At 42.8% G+C, this 20,820-nt stretch overlaps 1 protein-coding gene across 1 annotated transcript; it reads right to left on the reverse strand.

Moving 5' to 3' along the window:
• Nucleotides 1-164: 164 nt before the first annotated feature.
• Nucleotides 165-15,041, reverse strand: gdpd3b (glycerophosphodiester phosphodiesterase domain containing 3b). The gene is made up of 10 exons (XM_059012343.1): nt 14,693-15,041; nt 12,747-12,789; nt 11,173-11,308; nt 8,365-8,410; nt 7,219-7,337; nt 6,129-6,218; nt 4,866-4,999; nt 3,887-3,946; nt 3,245-3,296; nt 165-2,341 (listed from the first exon to the last, which is right to left on the reverse strand). Exons 1-10 carry the CDS (start codon nt 14,829-14,831, stop codon nt 2,201-2,203), a joined length of 960 nt encoding a protein of 319 aa, XP_058868326.1. The 5' UTR covers nt 14,832-15,041; the 3' UTR covers nt 165-2,200.
• Nucleotides 15,042-20,820: the final 5,779 nt, after the last annotated feature.

Here is a 20,820-nt window from a genome sequence, read left to right on the forward strand (position 1 = left end):
AAAAGTAATAATACAATTAAGAGCAAGATAAGACATGTTTTTATTCTTTCTTTTAAAACACAACAGACACGTATAAAAGTTTAAAATGTACACAAAACAAGCTTGGATTATCATCATTTATTTATTTATTTATTTATATAAATGTATTTAAAACCTTCAACGCATCATTCACACTTTCCCTTGACAAAGGTATGGAAACGTCGGTTCTTTTGCGCAAAAGCTTATAACTACCTTAAATCACAAAACAAGGGGAATATAGTAAATAATTAAGATATATATACAGACGTGCTCAAATTTGTTGGTACCCCTCCACAAAAAACGAAGAATGCACAATTTTCTCTGAAATAACTTGAAACTGACAAAAGTAACTGGCATTCACCATTGTTTATTCCATATTTAATAGAAATCAGATTTTGCTTTTGATTTTTTATTCAACATAATATTGTAAATAATAAAACAAATGAAAATGGCATGGACAAAAATGATGGGACCGCTAACCTAATATTTTGTTGCACAACCTTTAGAGGCAATCACTGCAATCAAACGTTTTCTGTAGCTCTCAATGAGACTTCTGCACCTGTTAACAGGTAGTTTGGCCCACTCTTCCTGAGCAAACTGCTCCAGCTGTCTCAGGTTTGATGGGTGCCTTCTCCAGATTGCAAGTTTCAGCTCTTTCCATAGATGTTCGATAGGATTCTGATCAGGACTCATAGAAGGCCACTTCAGAATAGTCCAATGTTTTGTTCTTATCCATTCTTGGGTGCTTTTAGCTGTGTGTTTTGGGTCATTATCCTGTTGGAGGACACATGACCTGCGACTGAGACAGAGCTTTCTGACACTGGGCAGTACATTTCGCTCCAGAATGCCTTGATAGTCTTGAGATTTCATTGTGCCCTGCACAGATTCAAGGCACCCTTTGCCAGGCGCAGCAAAGCAGCCCCAAAACATAACCGAGCCTCCTCCATGTTTCACTGTGGGTATGGTGTTCTTTTCTTTGAAAGCTTCATTTTTTCGTCTGTGAACATAGAGCTGATGTGACTTGCCAAAAAGCTCCAGTTTTGACTCATCTGTCCAAAGGACATTCTCCCAGAAGGATTGTGGCTTGTCAATATGCATTTTAGCAAATTCCAGTCTGGCTTTTTTATGTTTTTATGTTTTTATGTTTTTCTTTCAAAAGTGGAGTCCTCCTGGGTCTTTTTCCATGGAGCCCACTTTTGCTCAAAAAGCGATGGATGGTGCGATCAGAAACTGACGTACCTTCACCTTGGAGTTCAGCTTGTATCTCTTTGGCAGTTATCCTTGGTTCTTTTTCTACCATTTACAGTATCCTTCTGTTCAATCTGGGGTCGATTTTCCTCTTGCGGCCGCGCCCAGGGAGGTTGGCTACAGTTCCATGGACCTTAAACTTCTTAATAATATTTGCAACTGTTGTCACAGGAACATCAAGCTGCTTGGAGATGGTCTTGTAGCCTTTACCTTTACCATGCTTGTCTATTATTTTCTTTCTGATCTCCTCAGACAACTCTCTCCTTTGCTTTCTCTGGTCCATGTTCAGTGTGGTGCACACAATGATACCAAACAGCACAGTGACTACTTTTCTCCATTTAAATAGGCTGAATGACTGATTACAAGATTGGAGATGTGTGATACTAATTAAAGAAACTAATTAGTTTGAAATATCACTATAATCCAATTATTTATTATCTTTTCTAAGGGGTACCAACAAATGTGTCCAGGCCATTTTAGAATATCTTTGTAGAATAAGCAATAATTCTTCTCTTTTCACAGCTTCTTTGCTTTATTCTATGACATACCAAAGGCATGCAAGTATACATGATAAAATAGCTTTTAATTTCATCACTTTTCAGGAGGAATGAAGCATTATTTCAATGAGCTGTAAGGGTACCAACAAATTTGAGCACGTCTGTAAATATGTTAGGAAAAAATAAATACCATGTTATTAAATTGACGTATGGCAGTTGAATCAGTCCCATGGTGTATACCCTATTGACAGTGCTATGGCAGGTGACAGACACACAGACAGTATAATTTTTGTCTAAATATGACAGACAGACTTATGGAATCGATTAATTCTACATCTGATACAATTTTCAGATGTAGAAATCATTGCACGCCGCTGATTGGCTGCTTGATATGCAGAGGGCGGGATTTAAGAATAGAGGATGGCAAAGCTGCTGTTTTAGTGGTTGCTCGGCTCAGGGGGCGGGTTGTTGTCCAGATATCTGCGCAGTTTGGTTGGATAATCCGTCATGACGCCTGTCGCTCCCAGATCGAATGCCTTCCGAAATTCAGACTCTTCGTTCAAAACAAACAGATGAACCTGAAAACCGACAAACGTCTAGACGGGTTAACCTTTGTTTTTGTGACCTTGTACCATATTTACCTTAATCTATTCATTTTTAACAGCGGTTGAAAAAAAAAGATGAACTTTGCTCTGACATAAAAAAACACTGCATAATATTAAAACACACACACACACACACAGAGAGGTGTGGTAAAGCACAGGGAAGCATTGTAAAGCACAGAGAGGTCTGGTAAAGCATAGGGAAGCATTGTAAAGCACAGAGAGGTCTGGTAAAGCATAGGGAAGCATTGTAAAGCACAGAGAGGTCTGGTAAAGCATAGGGAAGCATTGTAAAGCACAGAGAGGTCTGGTAAAGCATAGGGAAGCATTGTAAAGCACAGAGAGGTGTGGTAAAGCATAGGGAAGCATTGCAAAGCACAGAGAGGTCTGGTAAAGCATAGGGAAGCATTGTAAAGCACAGAGAGGTCTGGTAAAGCATAGGGAAGCATTGTAAAGCACAGAGAGGTCTGGTAAAGCATAGGGAAGCATTGTAAAGCACAGAGAGGTCTGGTAAAGCATAGGGAAGCATTGTAAAGCGCAGAGAGGTCTGGTAAAGCATAGGGAAGCATTGTAAAGCACAGAGAGGTCTGGTAAAGCATAGGGAAGCATTGTAAAGCACAGAGAGGTCTGGTAAAGCATAGGGAAGCATTGTAAAGCACAGAGAGGTCTGGTAGAGCATAGGGAAGCATTGTAAAGCACAGAGAGGTCTGGTAAAGCATAGGGAAGCATTGTAAAGCACAGAGGTGGTAAAGCATAGGGAAGCATTGTAAAGCACAGAGAGGTCTGGTAAAGCATAGGGAAGCATTGTAAAGCACAGAGAGGTCTGGTAAAACATATTAAAATAAAACATGGATTAAACTATGTCTTCAGTTCTCTTACTTGAATGCCTCTTGCTTGGAGATGTCTGAATAGAGGTCTCTGCATCAAGATTCTGCACAAAAAAAGATATTGAAATATATATATATATATTTTATAAATGTAGTCGTTGCCAATTATTTTTTATTATTTTCTCCCAATTTAGAATGGACAGTTATTTTTTAAGCTCAGCTCAGCGCTACCACCCCTGCGCTGACTCGGGAGGGGTGAAGATGAACGCACGCTGTCCTCCGAAGCGTGTGCCGTCAGCCGCCAGCTTCTTTAAACTCTGCAGACTCACCGCGCAGCCGCCTCAGAGCTACAGCGTCGGAGGACAACGCAGCTCTGGGCAGCTTACAGGCAAGCCCGCAGGCGCCCGGTCAGACCACAGGGGGCGCTGGTGAGCCGAGGACACCCTGGCCGACCTAACCCTCCCTCCCCCGGGCAACGCTCGGCCAATTGAGCACCGCCCCCTGGAAGCTCCCGTCCACGGTCGGCAAAGGAATAGCCTGGACTCGAACCGGCGACCTCCAGACTATAGAGCGCATCCTGCACTCCACACGGAGCGCCTTTACTGGATGCGCCACTCGGGAGCCCCCTATATATATTTTTTTTTGTGTATCCTCTGTTTCCTCGTTCTGGTTTCTTTCTGGTATTCAAACTTACTTTTCAAACACAGAGATGACAAATTTATTGCGCAGAAGTGGAGAGCAGGGAATGAAGGTCCTGGAGGAAAGAACGACAGCATTAATGAAAGAGAGGAGAGAGAGAGAGAAAATAAGACACAGACAGGTGTATTCTCCCAGTTGAATGAGAGCTGCAGGTCGACAGGGTCTGTATTAATGATGTCAGACACGCACGCACGCACGCACGCACAGACAACTCAGACAGCCGATTCAGATAACAGACAGAGACAGACTCACAGACAGACAGACACACACACACACACACACAGACACACACTCACGACAGACAGACACACTCACAGACTCAGACAGACAGACACACACACACACAGACACACACTCACGACAGACAGACACACTCACAGACTCAGACAGACAGACACACACACACACTCATGACAGGCAGACACACACACACACTCATGACAGGCAGACAGACTCAGACAGACAGACAGACACACACAGACTCACAGACAGACAGAGAGACTCTCAGTGTCAGACTCACAGACTCAGATACACTCACAGACTCAGAGACTCAGTGTCAGACTCAGACAGACACACACATTCACAGACTCAGAGAGACTCTCGGTGTCAGACTCACAGACTCAGACAGACACACTCACAGACTCAGGGAGACTCAGTGTCAGACTCACACTCACAGACTCAGAGAGACTCTCAGTGTCAGACTAACAGACTCAGACAGACACACAGACTCAGAGAGACTCTCAGTGTTAGACTCAGAGAGACTCACACTCACAGACTCCCGGTGTCAGACTCACAGAGTCACAGACTCAGGAAGACTCTCAGTGTCAGACTCACAAACCCAGACAGACACACTCACAGACTCAGAGAGACTCTCAGTGTCAGACTCACAGACTCAGAGAGACTCTCAGTGTCAGAATAACAGACTCAGACAGACACACTCACAGACTCAGAGAGACTCTCAGTGTCAGACTCACCGGTTGATGATGGAGGGCAGGTATCCCTGCAGGAAGCTCTCAGACAGAGGGACGAAGGGCAGCAGGCCGGTGAAATAGAGCAGTAAAAGGACAACACATCTCTGTACAGTGAACATAACCGGCATTGAGGGGTTCTGAGAGGGGGAGAGAGGGTTTACTCATTTAGATCACTGAACAGAATCAATAAGGAGGCTGTGTGGGGGAGAGAAGGTTTACTCAATTAGATCACTCATTTAGATCACTGAACAGAATCAATAATGAGGCTGTGTGGGGGAGAGAAGGTTTACTCATTTAGATCACTCATTTAGATCACTGAACAGAATCAATAAGGAGGCTGTGTGGGGGAGAGAAGGTTTACTCATTTAGATCACTCATTTAGATCACTGAACAGAATCAATAAGGAGGCTGTGTGGGGGAGAGAAGGTTTACTCATTTAGATCACTCATTTAGATCACTGAACAGAATCAATAAGGAGGCTGTGTGGGGGAGAGAAGGTTTACTCATTTAGATCACTCATTTAGATCACTGAACAGAATCAATTAAGGAGGCTGTGTGGTCCAGTGGTTAAAGAAAAGGGCTTGTAACCAGGAGGTCCCCGGTTCAAATCCTACCTCAGCCACTGACTCATTGTGTGACCCTGAGCAAGTCACTTAACCTCCTTGTGCTCCGTCTTTCGGGTGAGACGTAATTGTAAGTGACTCTGCAGCTGATGCATAGTTCACACACCCTAGTCTCTGTAAGTCGCCTTGGATAAAGGCGTCTGCTAAATAAACAAATAATAATAATAATAATAATAATAATAATAATAATAATAATAATAATAATCAAGTACAAACAGACAGACAGACAGACAGACAGACAAGCACACACAGACACGGACAGACAGACAGACAAGCACACACAGACACGGATAGACAGACAGGTACACACACACGGACAGACAGATAGACAGACAGACACAAGCACACACAGACAGACAGCAGAGACAGACGCACACAGACAGACAGACACACAGACAGACAGACACACAGACAGACAGACAGACACACAGACAGACAGACAGACACACAGACAGACAGACAGACAGACAGCAGAGACAGACGCACACAGACAGACAGACACACAGACAGACAGACACACAGACAGACAGACACACAGACAGACAGGGACACACACACCGACAGACAGCAGAGACAGACACACATGCACACAGACAGACAGACACACAGCAGAGACAGACGCACACAGACAGACAGACAGTACCGCTTGTCGACACTTCTTCATGATGTGGGATTTGACGCTCGCCCACACAGTGATGTCATCGCGTCTGTAGAGCTTCACCAAATCAGAGACCTGAAATAGCAAAGCAACAGAGAGAGGTGAGAGAATGGATTTTAAAGATGGTCAGCGCTCCTTTAAAGGGAGGGGTCAGTGATCATGTTAATAAAGCTAATAAGAGGTGAGAGAATGGATTTTAAAGATGGTCAGCGCTCCTTTAAAGGGAGAGGCCAGTGATCATGTTAATAAAGCTAATCAGAGGTGAGAGAATGGATTTTAAAGATGGTCAGCGCTCCTTTAAAGGGAGGGACCAGTGATCATGTTAATAAAGCTAATAAGAGGTGAGAGAATGGATTTTAAAGATGATCAGCGCTCCTTTAAAGGGAGGGGCCAGTGATCATGTTAATAAAGCTAATAAGAGGTGAGAGAATGGATTTTAAAGATGGTCAGCGCTCCTTTAAAGGGAGGGGCCAGTGATCATGTTAATAAAGCTAATAAGAGGTGAGAGAATGGATTTTAAAGATGGTCAGTGCTCCTTTAAAGGGAGGGGCCAGTGATCATGTTAATAAAGCTAATAAGAGGTGAGAGAATGGATTTTAAAGATGGTCAGCGCTCCTTTAAAGGGAGGGGTCAGTGATCATGTTAATAAAGCTAATAAGAGGTGAGAGAATGGATTTTAAAGATGGTCAGCGCTCCTTTAAAGGGAGGGGCCAGTGATCCTGTTAATAAAGCTAATAAGAGGTGAGAGAATGGATTTTAAAGATGGTCAGCACTCCTTTAAAGGGAGGGGCCAGTGATCCTGTTAATAAATGCTGTACTTGGTTAGTACAAATCCAGTGTGTTAATTATTGACTTGGGTGTTGCGTCTGAATCTTTTTTATTGTTTTGTTTTGCAGGGCTCTGGGAATGTGAAGGGCAGGTGGATAAGTTTCACTGAAATACGACCGGCCAGCGTTTCGCTTTCCTTCTCCGGCAAAAGTCGACCTGGCTTTGAAATCTTTTTTTTTCCTCTCTCTGCTATCTTTTCGGGATCTTCGCTCGCCCTGGATCGTTCCGATCTCTGCTCCCGGCTCACCTTCTTAATCAGAGCCTCGTTATCCTCCTTGATCTCCAAATTGACGGGAACCTTCGGAAACTTCTGGAACACTTGTTCTAGAAGAGCGATCTGTCTGTCTGTCCCGGTGCTGTAATGCCCTGTAGACAGAAAAACGGACAGCGTTCTCACGCAAGCAAACTGACCGAGGGAACTCTAGCGACCCGTGTTCAATTCTACAGGTAGTGGACAAAAAAATGGGAACACCTGGGTAAACGTGGGACACCAAGTCTATTGAAAGCAAGGGCTTCCACACAGCTGTGGCTCATGCGTTAATTAAGCAAATAACATCCCAGCATGCTTAGGGGCATGTATAAAAATGCTGGACAGGCCTGGTTGCCTATAATTATGGCTAGCATGGCTGCAAGAGGAGACCTCAGTAATTTTGAAAGAGGGGTGATTGTCGGGGCGCTTTTGGCAGGAGCTTCAGTGACCAAGACAGCTCAGCTTCCTGATGTTTCACGAGCAACGGTGTCTAAGGTGATGTCGGCATGGAACTCCGAGGGAGTGACATCATCAGCAAAGGTCAGCAGCGGGAGGAAGCGCATACTCCAGGATCGTGATATCCGTGCGTTCATTCCAAGTGCAAGGCAAAACAGACGAGCAACTGCAGATCAACTGACTGCAAATTTCAACCTGGGGCGCGAGCGGCCAGTTTCATCAAAAACGGTCCGCCCAGAACTCCAGAGAGGGATACCATAGTGGCCCAACGCCCTATTAAGTGACTTTACATTGGGGTTTCCATTTTTTTGTCCACTACCTGTACATGTGCCATTTGTAATTCATTTTCAACCACTTTCAGTGACTTCCCACAACATTGAAATAGTTCTACAGCACGTTCCTGTATTTATACCTGTGATAATTATTGCTTGGGTCATTAAGAATGAACATTAATATGGGTAGCTGTTCATGTTTCATGTAATTGTAATTATAAAATAGCATTAATTGGTAATCAGACTCCTATTGCACAGCAGTGTGATCCATTCCAGGTTTTACTACCAGCTTGATCAGACCCCAGTGTGTCTGGGTAACAAGCTCAGGTGTGTCTAATTATTAAACTTCCATTGAAACCAGGACTGGATCACACTGCTGTGTAATTTGAACCAATGGACTCTAATGTATTCTTACCTGTGTGAAAGGTGACCTCCAATCTGTCCTTGTATTTGGGCAAATCCTAATTTAAAATACAAAAAAAAGACACCAACATTATTAACATTATTATTGTTATTATTATTATTTATTTCTTAGCAGACGCCCTTATCCAGGGCGACTTACAATTGTTATAAGATATCACATTATTTTTTACATACAATTCCCCATTTATAGAGTTGGGTTTTTTTACTGGAGCAATCTAGGTAAAGTACCTTGCTCAAGGGTACAGCAGCAGTGTCCCCCCACCTGGGATTGAACCCACGACCCTCCGGTCAAGAGTCCAGAGCCCTAACCACTACTCCACACTGCTGCCCAGTGTTGCAGGTAATTAAATGTTGAACACTGCTGTACACAGGTCAATAAGTATATTTCTTACTTCTGTATTTCTCCCATCCACTAGGAGGCAGCAGAGAGCTGCAGGAGAAGCGGGGCAGGTTATTATTATTATTATTATTATTATTATTATTATTATTATTATTATTATTAATAATAATAATAATAATAATAATAACGGCTCCACTCTGGTGTACCTGCTGTAGAGTTTAGATTTTGACATGATTCTGAGAGCTCTATTGAGGCCTAAGAGTTTGCTTTAAACTTTTGTAAAAAGTCCTCAGGATGTGAGAGACTGAGACAGAAAATGATACAAAGTCAGTCTGAAGAAGGAGGTAACTTGTTTTTTTCTGATCCAGTTTCTCTTTTCACTGAGTTTACTCTGTCAATGAGGCCCTTTGTGACGTCTGTCTATCCAAGACATCTGTTATCGACAGCTCTGGCCAAAAGTTTTGCATCCCCCTCTATATAGAATGAACTAATTCAGCTTCATAAAGTCCAATGAAAGCTGCTGAATAATGTTCCCTTGTTAACATATTGAATTACACACCCTCTATATAGAATGAACTCCCTCAGCTTCATAGAGCCCAATGAAAGCTGCTGAATAATGTTCCCTTGTTAACATATTGAATTACACACCCTCTATATAGAATGAACTCCCTCAGCTTCATAGAGTCCAATGAAAGCTGCTGAATAATGTTCCCTTGTTAACATATTGAATTCCACCCCCTCTATATAGAATGAACTCCCTCAGCTTCATAGAGTCCAATGAAAGCTGCTGAATAATGTTCCCTTGTTAACATATTGAATTCCACCCCCTCTATATAGAATGAACTCCCTCAGCTTCATAGAGTCCAATGAAAGCTGCTGAATAATGTTCCCTTGTTAACATATTGAATTCCACCCCCTCTATATAGAATGAACTCCCTCAGCTTCATAGAGCCCAATGAAAGCTGCTGAATAATGTTCCCTTGTTAACATATTGAATTACACACCCTCTATATAGAATGAACTCCCTCAGATTCATAGAGTCCAATGAAAGCTGCTGAATAATGTTCCCTTGTTAACATATTGAATTCCACCCCCTCTATATAGAATGAACTCCCTCAGCTTCATAGAGTCCAATGAAAGCTGCTGAATAATGTTCCCTTGTTAACATATTGAATTCCACCCCCTCTATATAGAATGAACCCCCTCAGCTTCATAGAGTCCAATGAAAGCTGCTGAATAATGTTCCCTTGTTCACATATTGAATTCCACCCCCTCTATATAGAATGAACTCACTCAGCTTCATAGAGTCCAATGAAAGCTGCTGAATAATGTTCCCTTGTTAACATATTGAATTCCACCCCCTCTATATAGAATGAACTCCCTCAGCTTCATAGAGTCCAGTGAAAGCTGCTGAATAATGTTCCCTTGTTAACATATTGAATTCCATACCCTCTATATAGAATGAACTCCCTCAGCTTCATAGAGTCCAATGAAAGCTGCTGAATAATGTTCCCTTGTTAACATATTGAATTCCACCCCCTCTATATAGAATGAACTCCCTCAGCTTCATAGAGTCCAATGAAAGCTGCTGAATAATGTTCCCTTGTTAACATATTGAATTCCACCCCCTCTATATAGAATGAACTCCCTCAGCTTCATAGAGTCCAATGAAAGCTGCTGAATAATGTTCCCTTGTTAACATATTGAATTCCACCCTCTCTATATAGAATGAACTCCCTCAGCTTCATAGAGTCCAATGAAAGCTGCTGAATAATGTTCCCTTGTTAACATATTGAATTCCACCCCCTCTATATAGAATGAATTCACTCAGCTTCATAGAGTCCAATGAAAGCTGCTGAATAATGTTCCCTTGTTAACATATTGAATTCCACACCCTCTATATAGAATCAACTCACTCAGCTTCATAGAGTCCAATGAAAGCTGCTGAATAATGTTCCCTTGTTAACACATTGAATTCCACCCCCTCTATATAGAATGAACTCCCTCAGCTTCATAGAGTCCAATGAAAGCTGCTGAATAATGTTCCCTTGTTAACATATTGAATTCCACCCCCTCTATATAGAATGAACTCCCTCAGCTTCATAGAGTCCAATGAAAGCTGCTGAATAATGTTCCCTTGTTAACATATTGAATTCCACACCCTCTATATAGAATGAACTCCCTCAGCTTCATAGAGTCCAATGAAAGCTGCTGAATAATGTTCCCTTGTTAACATATTGAATTCCACCCCCTCTATATAGAATGAACTCACTCAGCTTCATAGAGTCCAATGAAAGCTGCTGAATAATGTTCCCTTGTTAACATATTGAATTCCACCCCCTCTATATAGAATGAACTCCCTCAGCTTCACAGAGAGGGTGTACAGAGATAGAACAGCGACACATGCAGTAGTTGAATTGAGCAGAGGGAGGGTGTAAAGGAGAGGGAACAGCGACTCACACAGTAGTTGACGTCCGAAATGTTGACGTTGTGTCCGGTCTGCCTCAAGAGATTTTCGTCATGTGACACGACCACCTGACTGTCTTGGGTCATGTGACAGTCCAGCTCCAGCAAGTCAGTGTTATTGTCAACAGCACTGAGAGAGAGGGGGAGGGTAAAGGAGGGGGAGGAGAGAAAGAGAGAGGAGAGAGGGGAGAGAGGGGGAGGAGAGAAAGAGGAGAGAGGGGGAGGGAAGAGGGTGGAGAGAAAGAGAGGAGAGGAGAGAGAGAGAGGAGAGAGGGGGGAGGGGGAGGAGAGAAAGAGAGGAGAGAGAGGGGGAGAGGGGGAGGAGAGAAAGAGAGGAGAGAGGGGGGAGGGGGAGGAGAGAAAGAGAGGAGAGAGAGGGGGAGAGGGGGAGGAGAGAAAGAGAGGAGAGGGGGAGGGAAGAGGGTGGAGGAGAGAGAGGGGAGAGGGGACAGGTGGGAGGAGAGAAAGAGAGGAGAGAGGGGGAGAGGGGAGAGAGAAGGGGAGAGGGGAGAGAGAAGGGGAGAGGGGAGAGAGGGGGGAGAGGAGGGGAGGAGAGAAAGAGAGGAGGGAGAGGGGAGAGAGAAGGGGAGAGGAGGGGGAGAGAGAAAAAGTGGGAAGAGAGGGAGAGGAGACAGGGCAGAGAAGAGACAAGAGGGGAGGAGAGAAGAGAGAAAGAGGGGAGATATGAGAGGGAAGAGAGGGAAGAGAGGAGGGGCAAGAGGGGGAAAGGAGAGTGGGGGAGAGATAGAGAGAGAGAGAGAGAGAGAGAAGTTACAATGTAATTCTACTTCAGTGACATTAAACATTGTAAAGATGGTCAGCACTCCTTTAAAGGGAGGGGTCAGTGATCAAATTAATAAAGCTAATAAGAGGTGAGAGAATGGATTTTAAAGAAAAATCATATCCGAGGATCACGATAACAAACAGGTTTTTCTTTTTTTTTTAGTTTGATGAACAATTGGGATTCCGGGCGGAGGATCTCCGTTTATGACCGATTTTAAATCACAGGTGCGACCCACAGATCAACCCAAATAAAACCGGATCTAGAATCAACCAAACTTCAGCCAAAAGGAGGGATCAAGGGGCGCTGGGGGGGGGGCTAACTCTGTGGAAAGTAGAAGACAAAAAATTGATAAAAAAAATACTGTGTTGTGGCTTTTAATGACATAGGAGGCTGTGTGTGGTCTGGTGGTTAAAGAAAAGGGCTTGTAACCAGGAGGTTCAAATCCCGGCTCACTCGCTGACTCACTGTGTGTGTGTGTGACCCTGAGCAAGTCACTTCACCTCCTTGTGCTCCGTCTTTCGGGTGAGACGTAGTTGTAAGTGACTCTGCAGCTGATGCATAGTTCTCACCCCCCCTAGTCTCTGTAAGTCGCCTTGGATAAAGGCATCTGCTAAATAAACTAATGATAATAATAATGATAATAATAATAATAATAATAATAATAATAATAATAATGATGATGATGATGCCTTGTATATTAATTGACCTGCCTTGTATATTAATGTCTGTATTTCGCTGTTCTGACTACAGCATGCATGTTAGGTTTTGGATTTTTTTGACTTACTTGGTAAAAGCTTCAAGGGTGTTTTCAATCCTCTCTCCGGCACCTTAAAAATAAATGAAAATAATAATAATAAAGATAATGATGATGATCTCTCTAAAATGATCATCTTTAGCTCCACTTAGAATTAATAAAATTTCAGAATTACATTGTAACTGCAGTTTGAGATCACTAGACTAGACTGTATTGAATTACATTGTAACTGCAGTTTGAGATCACTAGACTAGACTGTATTATAATTACATTGTAACTGCAGTTTGAGATCACTAGACTGTATTATAATTACATTGTAACTGCAGTTTGAGATCACTAGACTAGACTGTATTGAATTACATTGTAACTGCAGTTTGAGATCACTAGACTAGACTGTATTATAATGACATTGTAACTGCAGTTTGAGATCACTAGACTAGACTGTATTATAATTACATTGTAACTGCAGTTTGAGATCACTAGACTGTATTATAATTACATTGTAACTGCAGTTTGAGATCACTAAACTAGACTGTATTGATTTACATTGTAACTGCAGTTTGAGATCACTAGACTAGACTGTATTATAATTACATTGTAACTGTAGTTTGAGATCACTAGACTGTATTGAATCACATTGTAACTGTAGTTTGAGATCACTAGACTGTATTGAATCACATTGTAACTGCACTTTGAGATCACTAGACTAGACTGTATTATAATTACATTGTAACTGCAGTTTGAGATCACTAGACTAGACTGTATTGAATTACATTGTAACTGTAGTTTGACATCACTAGACTAGACTGTATTGAATTACATTGTAACTGTAGTTTGAGATCACTAGACTAGACTGTATTATAATTACATTATAACTGCAGTTTGAGATCGCTAGACTGTATTATAATTACATTATAACTGCAGTTTGAGATCACTAGACTAGACTGTATTGAATCACATTGTAACTGCAGTTTGAGATCACTAGACTAGACTGTATTATAATTACATTGTAACTGCAGTTTGAGATCGCTAGACTAGACTGTATTGAATTACATTGTAACTGCAGTTTGAGATCACTAGACTAGACTGTATTATAATTACATTGTAACTGCAGTTTGAGATCGCTAGACTAGACTGTATTGAATTACATTGTAACTGTAGTTTGAGATCACTAGACTAGACTGTATTATAATTACATTGTAACTGCAGTTTGAGATCACTAGACTAGACTGTATTATAATTACATTGTAACTGTAGTTTGAGATCGCTAGACTAGACTGTATTATAATTACATTGTAACTGCAGTTTGAGATCACTAGACTGTATTATAATTACATTGTAACTGCAGTTTGAGATCACTAGACTAGACTGTATTGATTTACATTGTAACTGCAGTTTGAGATCACTAGACTAGACTGTATTGAATCACATTGTAACTGCAGTTTGAGATCACTAGACTAGACTGTATTGAATTACATTGTAACTGTAGTTTGAGATCACTAGACTAGACTGTATTGAATTACATTGTAACTGCAGTTTGAGATCACTAGACTAGTCTGTAGTATAATTACATTGTAACTGCAGTTTGAGATCACTAGACTAGACTGTATTATAATTACATTGTAACTGCAGTTTGAGATCACTAGACTAGACTGTATTATAATTACATTGTAACTGCAGTTTGAGATCGCTAGACTAGACTGTATTATAATTACATTGTAACTGCAGTTTGAGATCACTAGACTAGACCGTATTATAATTACATTGTAACTGCAGTTTGAGATCACTAGACTAGACTGTATTATAATTACATTGTAACTGCAGTTTGAGATCACTAGACTGTATTATAATTACATTGTAACTGTAGTTTTTTGAGACTGCACAGTAACAGAGTCATCACATTGGAAAAGAGCAGCCTTCTGCACTGTAATGAACATTACAAACGATTTACAATACAGGCATGATCAGTTGCTTACCTCCTCTGTGAGAGATGTGCCTGCTGTAAAAGGCTGTCTGTTTCTTTCTGTGAAGCAGATGAGGGTTTTTAAAAAGCACAACTGAAGTCAAAGCATATCCTCCGAGAATCGGGACCACATAATAAAGGCTGCTAGACATGATGGCTGGACGACTGTGTTCTGCACAGCTCAGAAAAAGGAAAACCAGAGTAACAATTCTGAGTGTGACTGACACAAGCCTGAAACAAAGAGAAACAAACCACAGCCCTCTTTCTATAAGCCTGGTGCGTCTGTCCTTTATGAAAAAGGATTTTATAAACAGTAGTTTGTTCTTTCACGGTTAGTACAGGTTGATTTTCTTTTCCCTCCTACCTCCTTCCTCCTCCCTCTCTCTCTCTCTCTCTCTCTCAGTTTATGACCAACCCTTTTTATGACTGTGTGTGTGTGTGTGAGTGTGCGTAGGGGTCAATATACATGTCTCTGCAAGAAATCAAATAGCAGTTTAGCAGGTTGGACTGGTATTTTAGATTCAGGTACTTTTTTTTTTTAAGGAATCGTTCTTAATATGGTATTTTATGGCAGTGTGGAATCTCTAGCTATTAAGTGATTTTTCTTGTTTTTTGTCATGCTGTTTTTTTTTGTTTTTTTTTTACTTTCGGATTAAACGCTGTGCTTGATTTGATTTTTGTTTCTTTTATTCTTTTGTTTCAGTCTGTGCTGCTTTGACTGCGAGTTCAGGAGCTGCTCTTCATAGCTGCGCTGCCAATAGTTGTTGCATTGTGAATCGGGACAGCCCTGGCTAGGACTACAGCTCCCAGCATGCCTCTGCACCCGCGGCAATGGTGAGGGATGCTGGGAGCTGTAGTTCTTCAACAGCAAAGCGCTGTGTTGTGCTGTATTACAGTTTTTGCTCAGTCTGTGTTGCTTTAACAATTCCTTTGAAGGACTTGGAATTCTAGAAACACAACAGCAGCGATTCTTCCACTGCTTTCATTTGAAACCAATTCAACTGACGCGATTGCAGGTGCTATTGAAAAGTTATACATTATTATTATTATTATTATTATTAGTTTATTTAGCAGACACCTTTATCCAAGGCAACTTACAGAGACTAGGGTGTGTGAACTATGCATCAGCTGCAGAGTCACTTACAATTACGTCTCACCCGAAAGACGGAGCACAAGGAGGTGAAGTGACTTGCTCAGGGTCACACACACACACACACACAGTGAATCAGTGGCTGAGCCGGGATTTGAACCTCCTGGTATCAAGCCCTTTTCTTTAACCGCTGGACCACACAACCTCTCACATGCGTTTCACAAGTTGTATCCATAACTATATGAGGCAGTGTGGTCTAAGTGGTTAAAGTTCATGGCTTGTCACCAGAAGGGTCTCGGGTTCAATTCACACCTCTGCCACTGACTGACTCACTGCGTGTGACCCTGAGCGAGTCACTTCACCTCCTTGTGCTCTGTCCTGCGGATGAGATGTTAAATCAACGTCCTATTGGAAGTGACTCTGCATATAATGCACAGTTCACAGCCTACCTCTGTAAAGCGCTATGTGACGGGGGACCACTATGAAAGGCGCTATATAAAAATAAAGATATTATTATTATTATTATTATTATTATTAAGCCTGGGTTGTAAAATGATTTGGAATTGGTTCAAAGGGAATTGGAATGGATTATAAAAAGGAAAAACAGAAATATGGTGGTTTCCATTCCAGGTGTAACCTCTTTCATTTTGCCAGCGCCTGCAGTTCAAATTCCTTGTTCATAGATGCCTGTAAGGTTCTGACACTGCTTAAAGAAATAATCAAACTTTGCCCGGGCAAACAAAAGGAACCATATAAAAAAATAACATCCGTGTGCCTTATCGACGTTTATCACCCACGATACTGAATGCAAACAACACACTACTGTTCTTTCATTGAATTGGAATCTATATTTGAGCTCTGTCTGTTTGTAAAAGGGTGTGTCTGAATGCTGCAAATCCTGCTGTAGCATAGCCCACCCACCCCCCAGGCTTAACTGGGGGCCCCCAGCGAGGTCAGCGTTTGTTCTGCATGCAATGTTTCTTCTCCATTATGCCTGCCCATACACAGCTAACAGTTTTACATCCCCCTCTATATAGAATTAACTCATTTTGCTTCATAAAGTTGAATGAAACCTGCTGAATAAAGTTAACATATATATATATATAGTAGTCGCCAATTGATTGAGGCACAGGTGTTCTGTGTTCTTGTGCATATTTTAGCCTTTTAGTCTCGTTCCCCTTTCTCCAACAGAGGTATTCTTACTGCAACACATCCTTCAAGTCCTGATTTCAAGAGAGATCTTCATACTGTTGATTTGATGGACGAGGACACCTGTGTCCTTCTGCCAGCCCTGTTGTCAATTCAACGCTTGTCTTCTTTCCATTCCTGAAGGATATTATCTTCAAGTATCGCTCGTCCTTGTTAGACGGCTTTTTTGGGGTCTTCCAGTCCTGGGTTTCTCAATCACAGATGACGTTTCTCTGTGCTCTGTCCACACCTTGAAAATCGAGTGATGCGAGCGATTTCACTCAATGTGTGTCCTTCTGTATGCGAGTGAAGGTTGTTATAATAGCAGAAAACACTAGTGGAGGCTTTGAGGAAATTGTTGATGCTCATAATTCATCAGAGTAGAAAAATGCAACATGTCTAAGACTCTTGCACAGCAGTGTGTGTGTGTGTATATATATATATATCTATATATATATTCCATTCTAAAATTCTAGGTGATTCAAAACGTTTTGCCCACAGTTGTACAGTACCAATTGCTCCGCTCCCTCTACTTCCTCGAGAGGACCGCTCCTAGTCTTACAGCAGAGGGTCCAGTTTGCAGGAGAAACCTTTTTTAAAATACCACAGTCCTGCCCCCTCTGAATAGGAGTTTGGCTGTCCTACTGCGGAATTGTTTTTGTTCATTAGTGCTTGCGCGCCTGACAAAGTGACTGCAAAACTGTATAAAATCATGCTCAAGTCACCCGTTCATTTCTTTCAGTTTAGGGGCAACAAAGTTGCCCCTAAACAAGTCAGAAAAGTTATTCCCTTGATTATTGTTGCAATGCTACTGCTGGTCCAGAGAAGAGATTTAAGAACAGGTTTGGGGGAAAAAAACCCCAAAAGACACTCATTGGTTTTGTTCTGCTGTATAGAATTCTTTTCAGCATCATAAATCAGGTGCTATTGTATATATAATAGCTTCTGGACTTCTGGACCTGCTAAACTAACAAAACCAGGAACCATTATCCTCAGTGGATGTTACATAATCCACTTGCTAATGCTGGATGTCCTCCATAATGGCACAGGTGCCCAACGCAGGGCAGCTAACACACAGCCCCCACACAGCCTTTAATCAATCAGGCCATGCCAAACACACATACACACACACACGTGCACAGACACACACGCACAGAGAAACACACACACAGACGTGCACAGACGTGCACAGACACACACACACAGACGTGCACACACGCACAGAGAAACACACAGACGTGCACAGACACACACGCACAGAGAAACAGAGACGTGCACAGACACACACGCACAGAGAAACACACACAGACGTGCACAGACACACACGCACAGAGAAACACACACAGACGTGCACAGACACACACGCACAGAGAAACACACACAGACGTGCACAGACACACACGCACAGAGAAACACACACACAGAGACGTGCACAGACACACACACACAGAGAAACACACACGTGCACAGACACACACGCAGAGAAACACAGACGTGCAGACACACACGCACAGAGAAACACAGACGTGCACAGACACACACGCACAGAGAAACACACACAGAGAAACACACACAGAGACGTGCACAGACACACACGTACAGACGTGCACAGACACACACGCACAGAGAAACACAGAGACGTGCACAGACACACACGCACAGAGAAACACACAGACGTGCACAGACACACACGCACAGAGAAACACACACAGAGACGTGCACAGACACACGCACAGAGAAACACACACACACAGAGAAACACACACACAGAGACGTGCACAGACACACACGCACAGACACACACGCACAGAGAAACACACACATGCACAGACACACACGCACAGAGAAACACACAGACGTGCACAGACACACACGCACAGAGAAACACACACAGAGACGTGCACAGAGAAACACACACACACAGAGAAACACACACACAGAGACGTGCACAGACACACACGCACAGACACACACACAGAGACGTGCAGAAACACACGCACAGAGAAACACACACACAGACGTGCACAGACGTGCACAGACACACACACACAGACGTGCACACACGCACAGAGAAACACACAGACGTGCACAGACACACACGCACAGAGAAACAGAGACGTGCACAGACACACACGCACAGAGAAACACACACAGACGTGCACAGACATGCACAGACACACACGCACAGAGAAACACACACAGACGTGCACAGACACACACGCACAGAGAAACACACACAGACGTGCACAGACACACACGCACAGAGAAACACACACACAGAGACGTGCACAGACACACACACACAGAGAAACACACACGTGCACAGACACACACGCAGAGAAACACAGACGTGCACAGACACACACGCACAGAGAAACACAGACGTGCACAGACACACACACACAGAGAAACACACACAGAGAAACACACACAGAGACGTGCACAGACACACACGTACAGACGTGCACAGACACACACGCACAGAGAAACACAGAGACGTGCACAGACACACACGCACAGAGAAACACACAGACGTGCACAGACACACACGCACAGAGAAACACACACAGAGACGTGCACAGACACACGCACAGAGAAACACACACACACAGAGAAACACACACACAGAGACGTGCACAGACACACACGCACAGACACACACGCACAGAGAAACACACACATGCACAGACACACACGCACAGAGAAACACACAGACGTGCACAGACACACACGCACAGAGAAACACACACAGAGACGTGCACAGAGAAACACACACACACAGAGAAACACACACACAGAGACGTGCACAGACACACACGCACAGACACACACACAGAGACGTGCAGAAACACACGCACAGAGAAACACACACACACAGACGTGCACAGAAACACACAGACATGCACAGACACACACACACAGACGTGCACAGAAAACCAGAAACACTCTCTCACACTCAGCGGTTTCATTTGTCAGGAAGTTTAAAAGGTACTGAACTGAGCTTCAAAGGAAATCAATGACGAGTTCACTTTGAACAAAGCCACTGTACTGCTGCAAAGCAGAGAACATACAAACTGATAACTCTGCTAAGAGAGCGCTGGCCATCCAGAAAACCCATTCTCTCAGTTTAGCTTTATTAACATGATCACTGGCCCCTCCCTTTAAAGGAGCGCTGACCATCTTTAAAATCCATTCTCTCACCTCTGATTAGCTTTATTAACATGATCACTGGCCCCTCCCTTTAAAGGAGCGCTGACCATCTTTAAAACCCATTCTCTCACCTCTTATTAGCTTTATTAACATGATCACTGACCCCTCCCTTTAAAGGAGCGCTGACCATCTTTAAAATCCATTCTCTCACCTCTTATTAGCTTTATTAACATGATCACTGGCCCCCTCCCTTTAAAGGAGCGCTGACTTTAAAATCCATTCTCTCACCTCTTATTAGTTTAAGATTAACAGTGCTGCTTGTGTCAATAAGAGATATGAATTGATAACATTATTTTCCCCCTATACTGTGCTTGTCAAAAATCACCAGGTAGGATTTTTAAAAAACAAAACTAAAAGTCTTGTGACAGCCCTGCAAAAAAAAACCCAAACCATTCGCATGCGAGATCATGAGAAAGAAACAGAAGAGAGTATCACATTGACTGTCACAAACCACCAAGTCTACAGCAATTGCAAAAACCACAGCATTCACACAGATACACAAAACAGGAGTGTGTCCAGTCCCAGCTCAGCCACTGACTCACTGTGTGCGCGTGTGACCCTGAGCAAGTCACTTCACCTCCTTGTGCTCCGTCCTTCGGGTGAGACGTTGTTGTAAGAGACTCTGCAGCTGATGCATAGTTCTCACCCCCCCT

Source organism: Acipenser ruthenus, chromosome 44 (assembly GCF_902713425.1).
Source record: "Acipenser ruthenus chromosome 44, fAciRut3.2 maternal haplotype, whole genome shotgun sequence".
NCBI classification, from domain to species: Eukaryota; Metazoa; Chordata; class Actinopteri; order Acipenseriformes; family Acipenseridae; genus Acipenser; species Acipenser ruthenus.

Coding starts and splice junctions, on each gene's coding strand:
- gdpd3b (XM_059012343.1), bottom strand. CDS start 14,831: ATGTCTAGCAGCCTTTATTATGTGGTCCCGATTCTCGGAGGATATGCT. Junction 12,790..14,692: donor GCACATCTCTCACAGAGGAG/GTAAGCAACTGA, acceptor TTTATTTTTAAG/GTGCCGGAGAGAGGATTGAA. Junction 3,297..3,886: donor GTCATCTCTGTGTTTGAAAA/GTAAGTTTGAAT, acceptor TTTTTTGTGCAG/AATCTTGATGCAGAGACCTC.